Here is a 14,530-nt window from a genome sequence, read left to right as displayed (position 1 = left end):
CAATATTTACTATTGACATATAAAAACGCAAGACTCTGCGGCAAGAATCAAACTCGTTTGATTTTTAGTACAGAAATCGCAAGGTCTTGCGTCGTCGGTGACAGCCCCTATCTCTCCCATGGGAAAAAAACGCAACTGCAAGACCTTGCGCACAGCTGTGACCACAGGTTGAGACAGCCCCTATTTGTTAAACCGATTGTTTTCGGAGGCCAAGCAAAAACTTAGCTTACCAAATAACTTAATTTTAATATAACTATAAATTTTATGTTGCATTTTCATTTATTTATGGGTCAAAAACTTTTTAGAACTAAAACTGCTGTCACCCATTTTTGGGTGACGCGGTACGGAACGTGTTAAAACAGTCAGTATCCATTTCGTTTCAACTTGGAGGTTCACTTTTTATCTCAGTCGGTAGATCCGGAGTTATCTCAATTGGAATATCGGGTTGGGCTTGAATTTTTTGCACAGTGAGTATTCTCACTGGCTGTGGTTTATCCACGTGTAGCTTTTGTACCTGGATTCTTGCTTGTCGTCTGCTAACATCCTTCAACTTGAACTCTCCTACAATCCGATAAATTTCCACCTGAGCCATTGTAGCATAATCTTCAGAAAGTGCATTCAGTTCGTGCTCTAACAAGTTCAAAAACGACTTTATAGACGGTTGGTTTGTGACCGAAGTAACTGTTTGTCCCAACTGTGGCGGAACTTTACGTACGATTCGTAATGGGTCTTGCACCGAACGTTTTGAACGAAGGAATGTTTGCACGCGCGGTGGTGAGTGTTTTACGTTGAAAATCGGGACATCCAAGTGGCTTTGCGGTTTCGTTTCGATTTGTGACGTGACTGTCGTTAGTTTTTCGACCGTAGGTTTATCTGCGCTCTTGGGACTTGGTGAACAATCACCAACCTGTTCGGTTTAAGTAAAAAAAAATTGAAAAAATATATTTTTCTATACGGTTATCCAAAATTGAAATTATTATCAGTAAAAAAAAATATGCTTACATTTGCTGTTGACATCTGTTCAGGCTCTAGCTGATTATCCTCTTCCTAAAAAGGGAAAAGCAATAATATATTCTTATTTATACTAATGGATTGCATATTACTTGTTACTTACCGTTTCGCTGTCACTATAATTATAGTTGTCACTTAAAAAGATTATCCATTTTGGAGGACTTTCGTAAGAATTGGCAAGGAAGCCCATAGCATCAAAGCCATACCATGACGGCCTTTTCAAAGGTGTTACACCTAGGAAAAATTATGCTCTTTTACTCCTTTCTTTTATTGATTTATTAAAAATGAACTTACTTACCATCTTTCAGTTTCTTCTCCAATCGGTGTGTGAATGAACGATGAAAGTTACGTAGTTTCTGCCATTTAGCTCTCAAAACGTTCGGTGCATAACCCATCGTGTAGGATATCTCTTTCCAAGCGTCGTTCCGGATACATAAGTTTTTATATTCCGGTCGCTTTTTGTTCCACAGGCATTCATATTTTTTTATGAGGTTGATCAATTGCAAAGAACAATCTTTAGTTATACTCTGAAAGATATACATTTATTCATCTTCAAGTCTAAATTCTAGGATAAATAATACTTACTTTCACGAGCTCGTCAATTATTTCAACGTCGGTCTCTTCGATTGTATGTTGGTTTTGCTGTAGCATATCGTTCGCTAACTTGCTGTCCAAAAACTGCAAAGCACTGTAGGCGAACCACTTGTGTTTTATAATGTTGCTCAAATCTAAAATGAGATAAGTTTTTTTTAATAAATGTTTTCTGGATTCTGGACTTCACTTGGAATTACGTTTGGCATGGCACATAACGAAACAATTTCGCATGCTATCCCATTTATGTTTCAGCTTATGTGTCGGGCGATCCATTGCTTGGGAAATTATTTCCCAAGCTTCCGTCTTCTTTAGGTCATTTTCGAAATCTGGATCCTTTTCGTTCCATAAGCAACCAAAACTTTTAACCAGGCTTATTAGGTGGAGGGTATTCTCTTTGCTCATTTCACCCTGTAAAACACATAAACCTTCGATACATTTATGCCGTGAGAACCTGAACAACTGTTATCCCATCTACGAAAACAAAATTAATTTAACTTAATTTCCAATATTCAAGCTTCACCGCGTGAATACATCAAGCGTACCATACCAAAAAACTGGTGTGATCAGGTGTCAAAAACCGATTTTTCGCTCTTTCGAACGCACCATCGTCACGCCAACCCAGAAGTGCTGGGTTGCATTTGGTATGGTACGCTGTCACTAGACCGTACTAGGTTTTTGGTATGGTACGCTTGATGTAATAGATGTACCTCTTCCTTTGCTCTTTGATTGTTCGATACACTGGCGAATGTCTCGAATTCAGTAGTACTTTCATTTCTGCACTCCATTGCTGAAAAAAAAAGAAATGCCAGTGGAATTTAATTCGAAAATGAATGTATTCTTAATCATATTGATATGAATAAATACCTACCAATAGCTTAAAATCAAGCGAAGCCCAACCGAATTGTTTACGTTTTTCTGACATTGACACTTCTCGTTTCAAAGCATAGGTTGGCCCAGCAGACTGTTTTTAATACAGTAGGTCGTCGATTAACCGGGGTGTTTTGGGGCATATGGCCTTAGTTGCCGGTCCTTAATCCACAGAGGTCTACATCACCAGAGTAGCTGGCGAAGACCCAGGAAGCTGGATTCAACAGCCGTACTGGTGTAAATCCTCGCAGACGAAGAAGAAGAAGAAGAACCGGGGTGTTTCGGATAATCAAACCTACATACGAATTTATTGAGCGTATCGCGATTTTTCGACGTACCTGTCAGTTTTCTCGTTGCGGTGAATTGAGCTCGTTACACCAACGGGCCTCTCGTTTGACAGTACTGTGGCTTTACCAATGCCACCATTGGTGACCAGTTTGATAAGACCAGAAGTGGCGTCGTTTTGAATCATCGAGAAGATCTCGAAACGGCCAGCCACATTCGATATCACTTTTTTTTTTTTGCACAAGGGTTTTTTGATTTTTTTACTATACCCACAGTGACATTAAGCAATTTGCTCATTATGCTGGGCTTATACATATGCCATATGTTTCGGTCTAGAAATCCTAGTATCGGAATGCTGACAAGAACATTGAAACATAATATGAAAGTGAACCCGATGTTGGCTGTACTGGATGTATTTGTAATAATTTTGAATGTTTTATTTGAGAAAAAATACATCGAATCCCATAGAGGAAAAAAGATCTGCTGAATTACTTTTAATGGCCGCACTTATCCGCTAATCTTATTATCAGCGTGTTGGGTAGTTAAAGTCAATGTTCTGTTCTTAAACCTCCAATCTAATAAATGCATTTATTATTAACTTGTAGGCTCGGTTTTTATCTCAATCGGTAAATCCGGAGTTATCTCAATTGGAATATCGGGTTGGGCTTGAATTTTTTGCACAGTGAGTATTCTCACTGGCTGTGGTTTATCCACGTGTAGCTTTTGTACCTGGATTCTTGCTTGTCGTCTGCTAACATCCTTCAACTTGAACTCTCCTACAATCCGATAAATTTCCACCTGAGCCATTGTAGCATAATCTTCAGAAAGTGCATTCAGTTCCTGCTCTAACAAGTTTACAAAAGATTTAACAGACGACTGGTTTGTGGTAGTGGTAACTGTTTGTCCCAACTGTGGCGGAACTTTACGTACGATTCGTAATGGGCCTTGCACAGAACTTGGTGAAACCAATCGTTTTAAACGAACAGATGTTTGCATCCGCGGTGGTGAGTTTTGTACGTTGTCATTCAGGATATCCAACTGGTTCTGCGGTGTCGTATCAAGTTGTGGCGTGACTGCCGTCAGTTTTACAACCGTAGGTTTATCCGCGCTCTTGACAACTTCTAAACTAGCATCGAACTGATTTTAAAGTGAAAAAAATGCACAAAAAGTAAGAGTTGATCCTGTATGGTTCTCTGAAATCATCAGCAAACAATGTATGCTTACATTTTTGGTGGTTACTGTTCCAGATTCATGCGGACCTTCCTTCTCCTAGAAGAAAAAAATAAAGTTTAAAAGGTAAAAGAGTAAATGAGGCCCCGGCCGCCATGTTTTCGATCGTGGCTACACCTCTTGTGGACGTTTAAACTGAATGTATGCAATTGGTGATACATTAATTCGTTAAATTCAACCTACGAGTATTTGAACCGTAGTATGTACCGTTAATTTCGGCTACGCAATCAACCTAAGGGTGCGGTATGAGGGGGGCCCACGGGCCCCCCTTATTTCTCAAAACTATAACAAACTCTCTTTTTCGGTAGACCTAGCGCAGTCCGCTCGCTTCGCTCGCTGCGGGCGCGCCGCCGTTTCCAAATCATTTCTTCGGCTAAACTCATTGTTTCATGCTGTCCATCATGAATGGTATAGTTTACTTACTAGTAACTTAACATGAAAAAGTATATTAACCCGCATTCAACCCCCACTGCGTGATTAGTTTAAACCGTTATGGTCTTTAAAGCGAACCGTTAGCGTTCAAAAATTCGAAACGAATGCATGTGTCGCGCTTTGCATAGCTTCAGGCGCTAAATGTGAACCAGCAGGAAGAGGAGAATCTAGCCCGGGGCCTCATTTACTCTTTTACCGTTTAAAATTCATATAAATTAAAGAAGAACATCGGGGTTCTGGGACAGCAGGAATCTGTATCTGTATACTGTATTAGAGAACGAGTATCCGCAACCAAAAAACTCAGCAGATGTGAGATTATCAAGAGCTCGAATGTCCGGTCAGCCTTGATTGCTTTCTATATTTTGTTGTGATGATAGACGAATGTTTTGTATGCAATAGATTATGAAACACCATAGGATATCGATTAGGCAGGTGTGAGTGCTTTGTGGTTTTAAACATTCTACTTAAGTTAGATGAATTTAATAATTTTTTCGGGCGGGCTGACAGCCCAGCGATTTTATATGCTGATATTCTTTAAAGCTTAACTCTTTAAAGGGATTTAAATAACTTTTATTTGCATTTTTCGGCTTATACCTGTCATTCGTTTAACTGGCCTACCCGGGTAGCCTATGCATTTTGTATGGGAGATTCCGTTTACCTGAACTTCAGACCAAATACCTTTTTATTGAGATGTCATATCGATTTGGTTTGATTACACAGGTGAAGATTAAACGCGTATGTGACAAAACATTTTATATGGACAATCATCCCGAACCATATCATCAGTCACCCCGGAAAATCGACGTTATACTGTAAACAAAACCGGCTTGCAGTACTAGCCTTGTACGACGATTCGATATGTGTATCAACAAATAAGTTAACCTACATGAACGTTGTCTTCACTTTCGTTTCCGGTGTTGTCAGTCGCTGATGGAATGGAACACGAATCCAGAAAGGATATGTGGTCATAATACCACAAAGATGGGACATGAAACTCTCCTGTGTCGCTATTTGAAGAGGCGTCAACTTTTTTTTTTTCCTTGCGGTAGCATTTGCGCAGGCTATTCAGTTTACATTTAACATGGTCGACCGTTGCGTTTGGGTCATATAACGAGTAAATTTCTAACAACTCTTCGATTCCCTTCTGTCTCGCAGTGATATTTTTATATTTTGGGTCACACTTGTTCCACAGATATGGCCGATTTTTGTAGCCATTAATTAGATCGATAGTTAGATTATAACCTTTCGGCATTTTGGAACAGAGCTACCGAAAACTGTATTAATTGAACATTAAATAAACTATTGAGTAAACTTCCACTCCGAGACGTAATTTGTGATCACACTGCCCAAGAAGAACTACGCTTCTGATAACCTAGGTGCCAAGACCTTATTTTGACAGAAAGGCGTTTGTACCACGACACCGATGGTGACAAGGCTATCATATGGTCTTCAGACTGGTCACCATTGGTGCCATGACGAATTCATTTCTCTGTCAAAAAAGAGTGACGTCTGAGTGAAGGAAAACACGTTGGTGAAATGAGCGTGCCCATTCACCTAGCTGTCATCGTATGACATTTTCCCTGCAGAAAATCGAGAGAATTGGGTAATTCTCACATAAGTAATACCCTTATTAGACGACCCGGTTGACAGAAATTGACATTGTTGCTGGTACTATGTAGTTCCAGCAAGAGTCCCAGCAATCTGCCATGGAAAAACTTCCCGCTAGGCGATTTCGAGTACTTTCCTCGATCCGCAACCACCCCTGACCTATACTTTGGATGTTGTGTACAAGACTTGGTGCATGCTTTCTCCCTTACACGCCTAGGCTATTTTTTGCTATCTTCCTCTTCTGTGTAATGAACGTACCGCTTCGATCCAACATGGTGTGTGAAACATGGTGACCCGTATATGTACATTCGTGTGTTTTACATGTGTTGATGCGAGAATTGCTCGACGATCCGGCGAAAACTTGAAAAGTTCAGGTAGGTGCCCATATTTCAGTCAAGAGCAAGCCGTACTAACGACAACACTATATTCTAGATGATCTACGCGCAACTGTTGAGGAATGGCATCGTCTTCGCTTTCTGGAGGAGTTAGAGTGGAAGTGGAATCAGAATTGTTGGAGAAGAAGGGTTCAGCGAATGTTCCGGAGGATTCAGCGACAACAGACATTGGAATTGGTAAGATAAAAAATGTAGTGAAAGCCTTCATACGTAGTGTAAAAGCGGACCCATTTTAAAGTGAGATTATTATTGTGTTAACACGTTAAGCGCTACGTCGGTCCCATGGGGCCGAGAGCATTCTTTCTCGTATGCCGGCGTAAACAAACGTGAGCAAGTGAAAAACGCATTAAGACTTAATGGAGGATCTTGCCAGGATGTGCAGAAGTGGTACAATTCGTTTTAGAATAAAGCGACTCTTTACGTTGAAGAAACAATTTCAGGTATGAACCGAGGTTGCCTTTCAATTCGAAAGAAATTCGTTAGCATTAAACATACATGGGTAGGTATCACAAACACAACTAAACTCCTCCGAGCATACTCACACAGCTACAATTTCTGGGCCACTGGATGCACGCACACATCCCCATTTGCTCTGTTTATTTGACTGCTCGAACGTCCTCCAACGTTCTACCGCGTGCAAGCTCCCATATAAAAACGTCCTCCTTTTACCCAGGCCCGAGGCCTGATGACACAAGTGGAGGACAACTTGCATGCGACCTCGCCTAGCGGGTTGCTGGTACTACATGACAGCTGCAAAAAATTTGAATTTTTGTCAACCGGGGAGGGCTTTCCTGTCATCTTTGCCCAGTATTTTTCTGCCAAAATTGGCTTTTGACATAAAAATGCTACCTGCTCGTGTAATAACGCAAAGTTCCACAAAATGTGTTTTGCAGTTAATTGATCATTTTCATGTTTGAATTTAGCGTATTGTTCAACCTAGAGTAACGAACAAAATCTGTTGCAAACAACAGAGCAAAAAGTAAACAAATCGCCACTTTGACATAAAAATACTAGTCGAAAGAAAATCGGAACCGGTCGGCCGCAAAATTGAACCACGGAGACCGCACGAGTTTTAGTTTATCTGGAGAACCAACAAAGAAATCACAAATAATAAAACGCCAACTGCATCTTAATTTGAATAAAACATAACATATGTTTGGTCATCAACGGCGGGATACTATTCCATGTTCCCTGCATCGCAGTTTACCTTTTAGTACCTTGGCTACGGTCAGTCGCTATTATTCGGCTGGTGCTTGTTTCTCTACCATAAATGTGCCATGTACAGTCAGTATCCGACTTACGCGGATAATGGGGACCAGAGAAATCCGCGTATCTCGAATATTGCTTGACACATAGTTTATACTAGGAGTTAAGAGATCGAGCTCTTGTGTACATGTATCATAGAATATAAAAAAAAACTTTGTCCGTTAATATGAATGCAATACAGGCGTATTCGAATAAAATAAATTGCAATAAACGAAATAAAAAGAGTAAGTTATGCAAATGTGTAATTTACATATTTATTAGTGTGGTTGTACATCTCAGGAATTTACATCGATGTTATAAACTCAATCTACTGCCAAATTTTGAAAACCGCGTATCTCCGAATCCGCGTGTGTCGAGTACCGCGTATGTCGGATATCTACTGTAGTTAAATTCCAGTGATTTGGGGAGACGTTACTTAGGGAAGTTATTCAATATTCGGTAGCATACACAGTATCAAGAATGGCTTGAACTTCTCCACGAGAAGCTGTTGGTCATTTTTCAAAACTTTCAAATAATCCATTTTGTCTGCCTTCAGCGTCCTTAGCTATTGGGACTAATAGAAAATATCTGGTACCGAATAATCTCTCTACAACATCGTTAAGACAAATAGACGAATAAAAAAGTTATTTCATAACTTGTTTGTCATTACAACATACTCCTTTTGATATCACAGTACATCTTCTTTTCTTCTTAGCGTAAGGAATGTCTTTGGTCATGCCACCTCGTTAAGGCCTTACAAGACTGTTTCCTTTCTGTACGTGGCTAGTCACAGTCCTTTTCGTACACGGGAGGGTCCGAGTCTCGGTTGGGATTCCAACCCCGCAGGGCTGATTTTCTAGCCGGCGGCTGTCGTGGACCCTCACAGTACATACATCATGTTTACATTACAAGTTTCCCAAAGTCGAGTTATGTTTATCAAAAACGAAAGTGTATTCTTAATTTAATGGAATAATAAAAACCTACAAAAGCACTTTTCAAAAATTTGTTGAAGTCAATATTTTATCCAGTTAAAAAAGAAACCCCATTTCTCTTAGGTGTAGGCTCAATTTTACCGAGTGCAAATGGGGACTACATTACTCAGACATAATACAGTAGTTGCGTTATGTAGAAGTAAGAAGTATAATTGGTTCAGTAATTTAGTTGTTGGTTCAGTGTCAGGGGGTTTGGAACAATTATTATTATTATTATTATTATTATTATTTATTTATTGGGTCCATCGGACATTAGTAGTCTACATGAACACTTATGAACTATATAACTAGGCAAAACGCGCACGCAGAGAGTCACGGAAAGTTACTTGGGACATTTCAAAACTAAAAAGATCAGAATTCTCATTGAAAACTGCGGTCATGGCATTGATTGGCTCTGATTGTCCGAAATTTGTGCGGAAATGACTTTCCCTAAGAAGATGTCGAGGCCGAAGCATTCTTGATGGCGCTGAAAAATGGATCTCACTCAGTAAGTTAGGCGCATCGATGTGATTATTGATTAATCCTGCAATAAAGAGGCATTGAGCCGACTTACGGCGTGAACTCAACTGTTGTATGCCGAGCAACAGACACCTGGCATCGTACGAGGGGAGGGTGTCCCCTGCCCTCCAAGGAAGTAGCCTGATGGCATAGCGTGTTGCCTTTCGTTGGATGCTTTCAATCCGTTGGGACCAAATGGTGGCTGAGGGACACCATACAACACTAGCGTATTCAAGTACAGGACGCACAATTGAACAATACAAAGCCTTAATTGTAAGCGGGTCGCGAAATTCCTTAGTCAGGCGAAAAATTAACAATGCTTGAATCATACTGACCTTGCCGAGTTGCGAGTTTTTTTCGACGAATGCCATCGCCTCTAGCCCGAACCACATCTTCCCGTATTCTCGATCTACAAAGTTTCATTTCATTCAAATAATGTAAAATTTTATAATATAAACCTAACAAGCTTACCTGCACTGGTAGGATGTTTCTTCCTATAGGCCTTTGTGGCCCTATAGCAGCTAAGTAGTCTACTCCACATATTTTTGGCATTTTGTGGCAACAGATTCTCCATTTCTGCTATCTCAGCCCACGCGTCGTTTCGAAGCTCGCAGCATTTGTATTCTGACAATGATTTGTTCCACAATACCGGCCTCTGCCGCACCATCGCGATTAAACGCAAGCATTTTTTAACGTTCTTAAATGTAACAAAAAAAACCTATACGACATGTTTTTTTCTAAAACCACAACAAGCAGTCACAACCGTGCATCGGTGCTGTTTCGATTTGAAGACCGAATCGAATCAGAAACCATCCATGTGTTTCAAACACGTTTGCTGCTAGGAAAGCCAAGGAGTTGGAAATTTGGCGCTAAGCCATTTTCCAGTCGCAATCATTTTCAGCATGTTAAGGCAAGTTAGGAATGCAAACTGGGTAAATGTCTCATCAGCTCATACAGAACTCGTTTCAAACCCTTGAAATATCGTTCGCAAGCAATTGTACTTACAAACTTTTTATAGTTGTGGTTGGTTTTTTGTTGACTCATCGCTGAACCTATAAAGAAATCATAAATGACTACACACCCAATAAATATTCGTCAAAAATGCAGTCACACGTACTTACCGCTTTGGTTGATTGCGCTTTGTTGTCGCTTTCTGATTACAACTTGTCAAAAAGATTATGCTTCGAAATTGCTGCTATTTTCGGGTATAGGCTAAAATTTGTTTTTGACACATGGATTACGATAGGCTTTTGATCGGCAGGTCGTATCCTATTCTACTTGTCAACCAAATGGAATTTTATAAACCCGGGACTAGAATTTTAAGACACTTGCGGATCTGACGTCCGATAAAATATCGTGTGACAAAGCACTGACCTACTCCGACCAACGTGTTCATAGAGATTTTTCCATGTTTTTCGAATTTTCAAAAATGTTTGTGATATTTTTATTTATTGACAATCATCTAAATAATTACATCATACATAGCGTTTTATTGTATGTTGCAACTTGCAACTCATCTGTTTTAATACAGTTATAGTTAATCTTTTTAAACGGGCCGTATCTCTGTTCGCGTCGGCGATGATTCCATCAAATTTTTGTCAGCCGAATTCGAATTGGATGTGCATTGGCGTATATCTTTCAATTTGTACTCCCCAATAATGCGATAAATATCCATCTGGGCCATTGCTGCGTGCTCTTTAGATAGATGGCAAAGTTCTTGCTCTATTAGGTTCGCAAATGATCTAAACGGTGTTTGCCTCTCGGTAGACGCTGTTGGTTGATCCTCACGACCTATTCGTAGTGGGTCCTCCGATAATGGAAAAGGCTTTTCCTTGCTTGCATAAGAGTTCAGTTCAGGATCATTCACGTTTTGTATTGGTAGGTTCCGCAGTATTCTGGGTCTCTTGGTTTCTGGTTGAGGGACGGTCTTACAAACTACTGTTTTGTCATGAATCTGTATTAAAGAGAAAAATCAAACATTCACGTAGATGAAAAGGTTTAAAATTTTGATTGCAACAATAAAATCTGGCGTAACATAAGTAGTAATAGTAGGTGAATAAATGGACGCCAAAAGCTTCCTAACTGAATTTGTACTCACGTTGACTAACGTCACTGTCTTCGGTGTCACTTCAGGCTCTAACATTTCAATCTGTATGTCTTCGATTTCCGGTGGCTAAAATAGCAATGAAAGAAAATAAAATACATTTATCACAAATGAGTTGATAAAATCCTGTCAGTATTCCACCAACCTCTGGTTCCAGTTTTGGTTCCAAAAAATAAGTTCCAAAGTCATCGATTTCCGGTTGCTAAAGTAGAAAAAACAAGTTTATTTAAATAGCAATATAAAATATAATTCATATAATATAATATAATATTTATATTCTTTTCCTTAACAACCTCGTCGGCCGCATTGGTCGTCCATACCAACTTCAGCAAAAACCAGTGTAGTTGGTTTTGTTCAGTGTAGTATATCAATAATAACGGGTGCCCATGGCTTCGGAGAGACGAGACGTCTTGTCCCACTACGGGATATCGTGCCACATAAAAAAGTAAATCAATAATAAATACATATCCTATATATAATTTCTCTCACCACATGTGAGGACGGGCTGAATGACTTTTGATTCGCAATGGTTCGAAAACGAAGGAAACAAGTATGTAAAGTCTTATAAAGGGATAGGAGACGCTTGTTTGACATGCACCCTACCCCATTTAGAATTTTTTCGTATTTAAAAGAAAAATATCGCTCTCTTGTCTGCTATGAGATGCAATTCTCCCAGACCTCCAGTTATTACCACCACCAGTTTGACTTTCGAGCAGGCCGTGAACGACGCATCAGCTCCGGAGGTTAAAGATTAATATGGACGAGAAAAATGGTGTCGCTAAGTCCGCCGCTGTTGTTATCCTGGGCGTTGAGCAGGCATTGGGCAGTGTGTAGCACGACCGACCTGTCCATAAGTTCCACTCATTCCAGGTTTCTCATTACCTGGCGAAACTGGTTGATAAGTACATGCTATAACGATCTTTCCACACATGAAATCAAGCCCAAACAATATTGCGGCAGGAGCATTATGCGACCCTAGCTATGTATTCTATACACGGCGGATTCCCCATAATTACAAAGCTCGCAGATATACCTATATGCAGATGATACTGCCATCACTGCCAAGAGTCACACCCCAGGGGATAACTACCCAGGGAAGTTAAACTTCACCCGAAAAATAAAGTTGTTGTATACAAGCAGGTAATTTTACCAGCCGTCACATATTCTATCTCGGTTATCGTTATATGTATGAACATTCACAGCTAGATTAGATTGGATTTATTAGATGGAAGTCCGTGCTGAGGCTGAAAGTCTTACCGTATCTTCTTCAGAGTTCACGCCAGGCGACGGAGGTTTGTCATGTTGGACTTGATGATCAAGAAAACTTAACGCTTTGTAGGCAAACCACTTTGGATGCTGCGCATCTTTCGAACCTAAAAGTAGAGGGTAAATTTCAGCTGCTTGAGATTTCTTACCCGTAACTTACGATTTCAATGCACTTACCCAACAACTTTTTTGATTTATTATGAATTCTTCGGTAATGTCGGAAGGAACTGCAAAGGGAATCCCATTTGTGTCTTAATTCCCCTTTCGAGTATCCTGTTATTTGCGACATAGCCTCCCAAGCTTTATGTCTTTTGACTTGATCTCTGTAGTCACTATGGGTTCTTTGCCACAGACACGCGTGTTTTTTAAACAGATGTATGAAGTAGAGGCAGTCCTCTTGACTCATGTCCGTCTAAAATAAAAACATGCACGGAAGCACATTTGATTTCAATTCGTTCAGATAGGAAACCAGTTCTTAATAAGTTAATAATTAGAAAGAAGCATTCGCGCTTTTAGCGAAGCTACATACCAAATGAACAGAGAACTTCAGATTTCATACTCACTTTTCTTTTCGGCTTCTTTGTAGGCCAACTGTTCATTAAAGAATTTTCATACATGTCTTCCATTTCTGCAATTTAATCACAAAGTTTCACCATTAACTCTATTTACTAATGATAATTCGTTGGTAAAACTTACCGAATATCACCAAGCGCAGATCTAACCAAGCATAAAAGATGTTTACGTTTTATGCCGTTTTAAGCAAAGGTGCATTTATGTTAAGGTTGGTACACTTGCTTTCCCTGACAATTAAATCTGGGGTAACGTGCTGTCACTCCTGGCTCACCAATTTGAAAACATCAAAATCAGTTTTATTTGTTTTTCGAACCGGTAAAATCCCAAATGAAGCCCCCCCGGCGCCGCATCGTCATCATTTTTTCCACGTTTGCGCCTGAAAGTTATGCAATAGGTGGCACATCAATTCAGTTTGAATATTTGAACCGTTGATGTTCCGTTAGAAGCTGTAATGATTTAAACTAATCGGTTAAACTGAGCAAGTTGGACATCATAAACCAATGAGTCGGAGTGAAAAACTGAGTATGAAACGGCGGCGCGCCCGCAGCGGGCGTAGCGAGCGGACTGCGCTAGGTCTACCGAAAAAGGGAGTTTGTTATAAATTTGTGAAATAAGGGGGGCCCTTGGGCCCCCCTCATACCGCACCCCTAGGTTGATGGCGTAGCCGAATTTTCATACACTCATGCAAGTTATGCATGAGGGAGTTTATGTTGTACATCCTTTCCAGTATAATAATCATCTTTAATTTAACGAGATTTCAATTCAAACGGTTCACACAACGGCATTTGTTTCACCAATTGCATACCTTTAAGGTACATCCGCTCACAAATGGTGTAGCCACGACAGCGATTTTGGCTGGGGGGGCTTCATTTGGGATTTTACCGATTTTTCCATGTTTTTCGAATTTTCAAAAATGTCTGTGATATTTTTATTTATTAACAATCAACCAAATAATTACATCATACATAGCGTTTTATTGTATGTTGCAACTTGCAACCCATCTGTTTTAATACAGTTATAGTTAATCTTTTTAAACTGGCCGCATCTCTGTTCGCGTCGGCGATGATTCCATCAAATTTTTGTCAGCCGAATTCGAATTGGATGTGCATTGGCGTATATCTTTCAATTTGTACTCCCCAATAATGCGATAAATATCCATCTGGGCCATTGCTGCGTGCTCTTTAGATAGATGGCAAAGTTCTTGCTCTATTAGATTCGCAAATGATCTAAACGGTGTTTGCCTCTCGGTAGACGCTGTTGGTTGATTCTCACGACCTATTCGTAGTGGGTCCTCCGATAATGGAAAAGGCTTTTCCTTGCTTGCATAAGAGTTCAGTTCAGGATCATTCACGTTTTGTATTGGTAGGTTCCGCGGCATTCTGGGTCTCTTGGTTTCTGGTTGAGGGACGGTCTTACAAACTACTGTTTTG

At 40.0% G+C, this 14,530-nt stretch overlaps 1 protein-coding gene across 1 annotated transcript; it reads right to left on the bottom strand.

Annotated features, from left to right (window-relative positions):
* Positions 1-10,649: 10,649 nt before the first annotated feature.
* On the bottom strand, positions 10,650-13,259 carry LOC131288142 (uncharacterized). The gene is made up of 7 exons (XM_058317255.1): positions 13,224-13,259; positions 13,091-13,155; positions 12,705-12,939; positions 12,519-12,634; positions 11,407-11,463; positions 11,256-11,330; positions 10,650-11,111 (listed from the first exon to the last, which is right to left on the bottom strand). The coding sequence occupies exons 2-7, from the start codon at positions 13,151-13,153 to the stop codon at positions 10,704-10,706; spliced, it is 954 nt and encodes a 317-aa protein (XP_058173238.1). The 5' UTR covers positions 13,154-13,155; positions 13,224-13,259; the 3' UTR covers positions 10,650-10,703.
* Between the last annotated feature and the right edge of the window lie 1,271 nt (positions 13,260-14,530).

This window comes from Anopheles ziemanni, chromosome 3 (genome assembly GCF_943734765.1).
Source record: "Anopheles ziemanni chromosome 3, idAnoZiCoDA_A2_x.2, whole genome shotgun sequence".
Classification (NCBI taxonomy): domain Eukaryota; kingdom Metazoa; phylum Arthropoda; class Insecta; order Diptera; family Culicidae; genus Anopheles; species Anopheles ziemanni.
This window is presented reverse-complemented; position numbering and strand designations above follow the sequence as displayed.

Excerpts from the sequence above, each read along its gene's own strand:
- LOC131288142 (XM_058317255.1), bottom strand. The coding sequence starts at position 13,153 with ATGGAAGACATGTATGAAAATTCTTTAATGAACAGTTGGCCTACAAAG. Across the intron at positions 12,635-12,704 it reads TAAATCAAAAAAGTTGTTGG|GTTCGAAAGATGCGCAGCAT; the intron begins GTAAGTGCATTG and ends CTCTACTTTTAG. Across the intron at positions 11,331-11,406 it reads AACCAAAACTGGAACCAGAG|CCACCGGAAATCGAAGACAT; the intron begins GTTGGTGGAATA and ends TTGCTATTTTAG.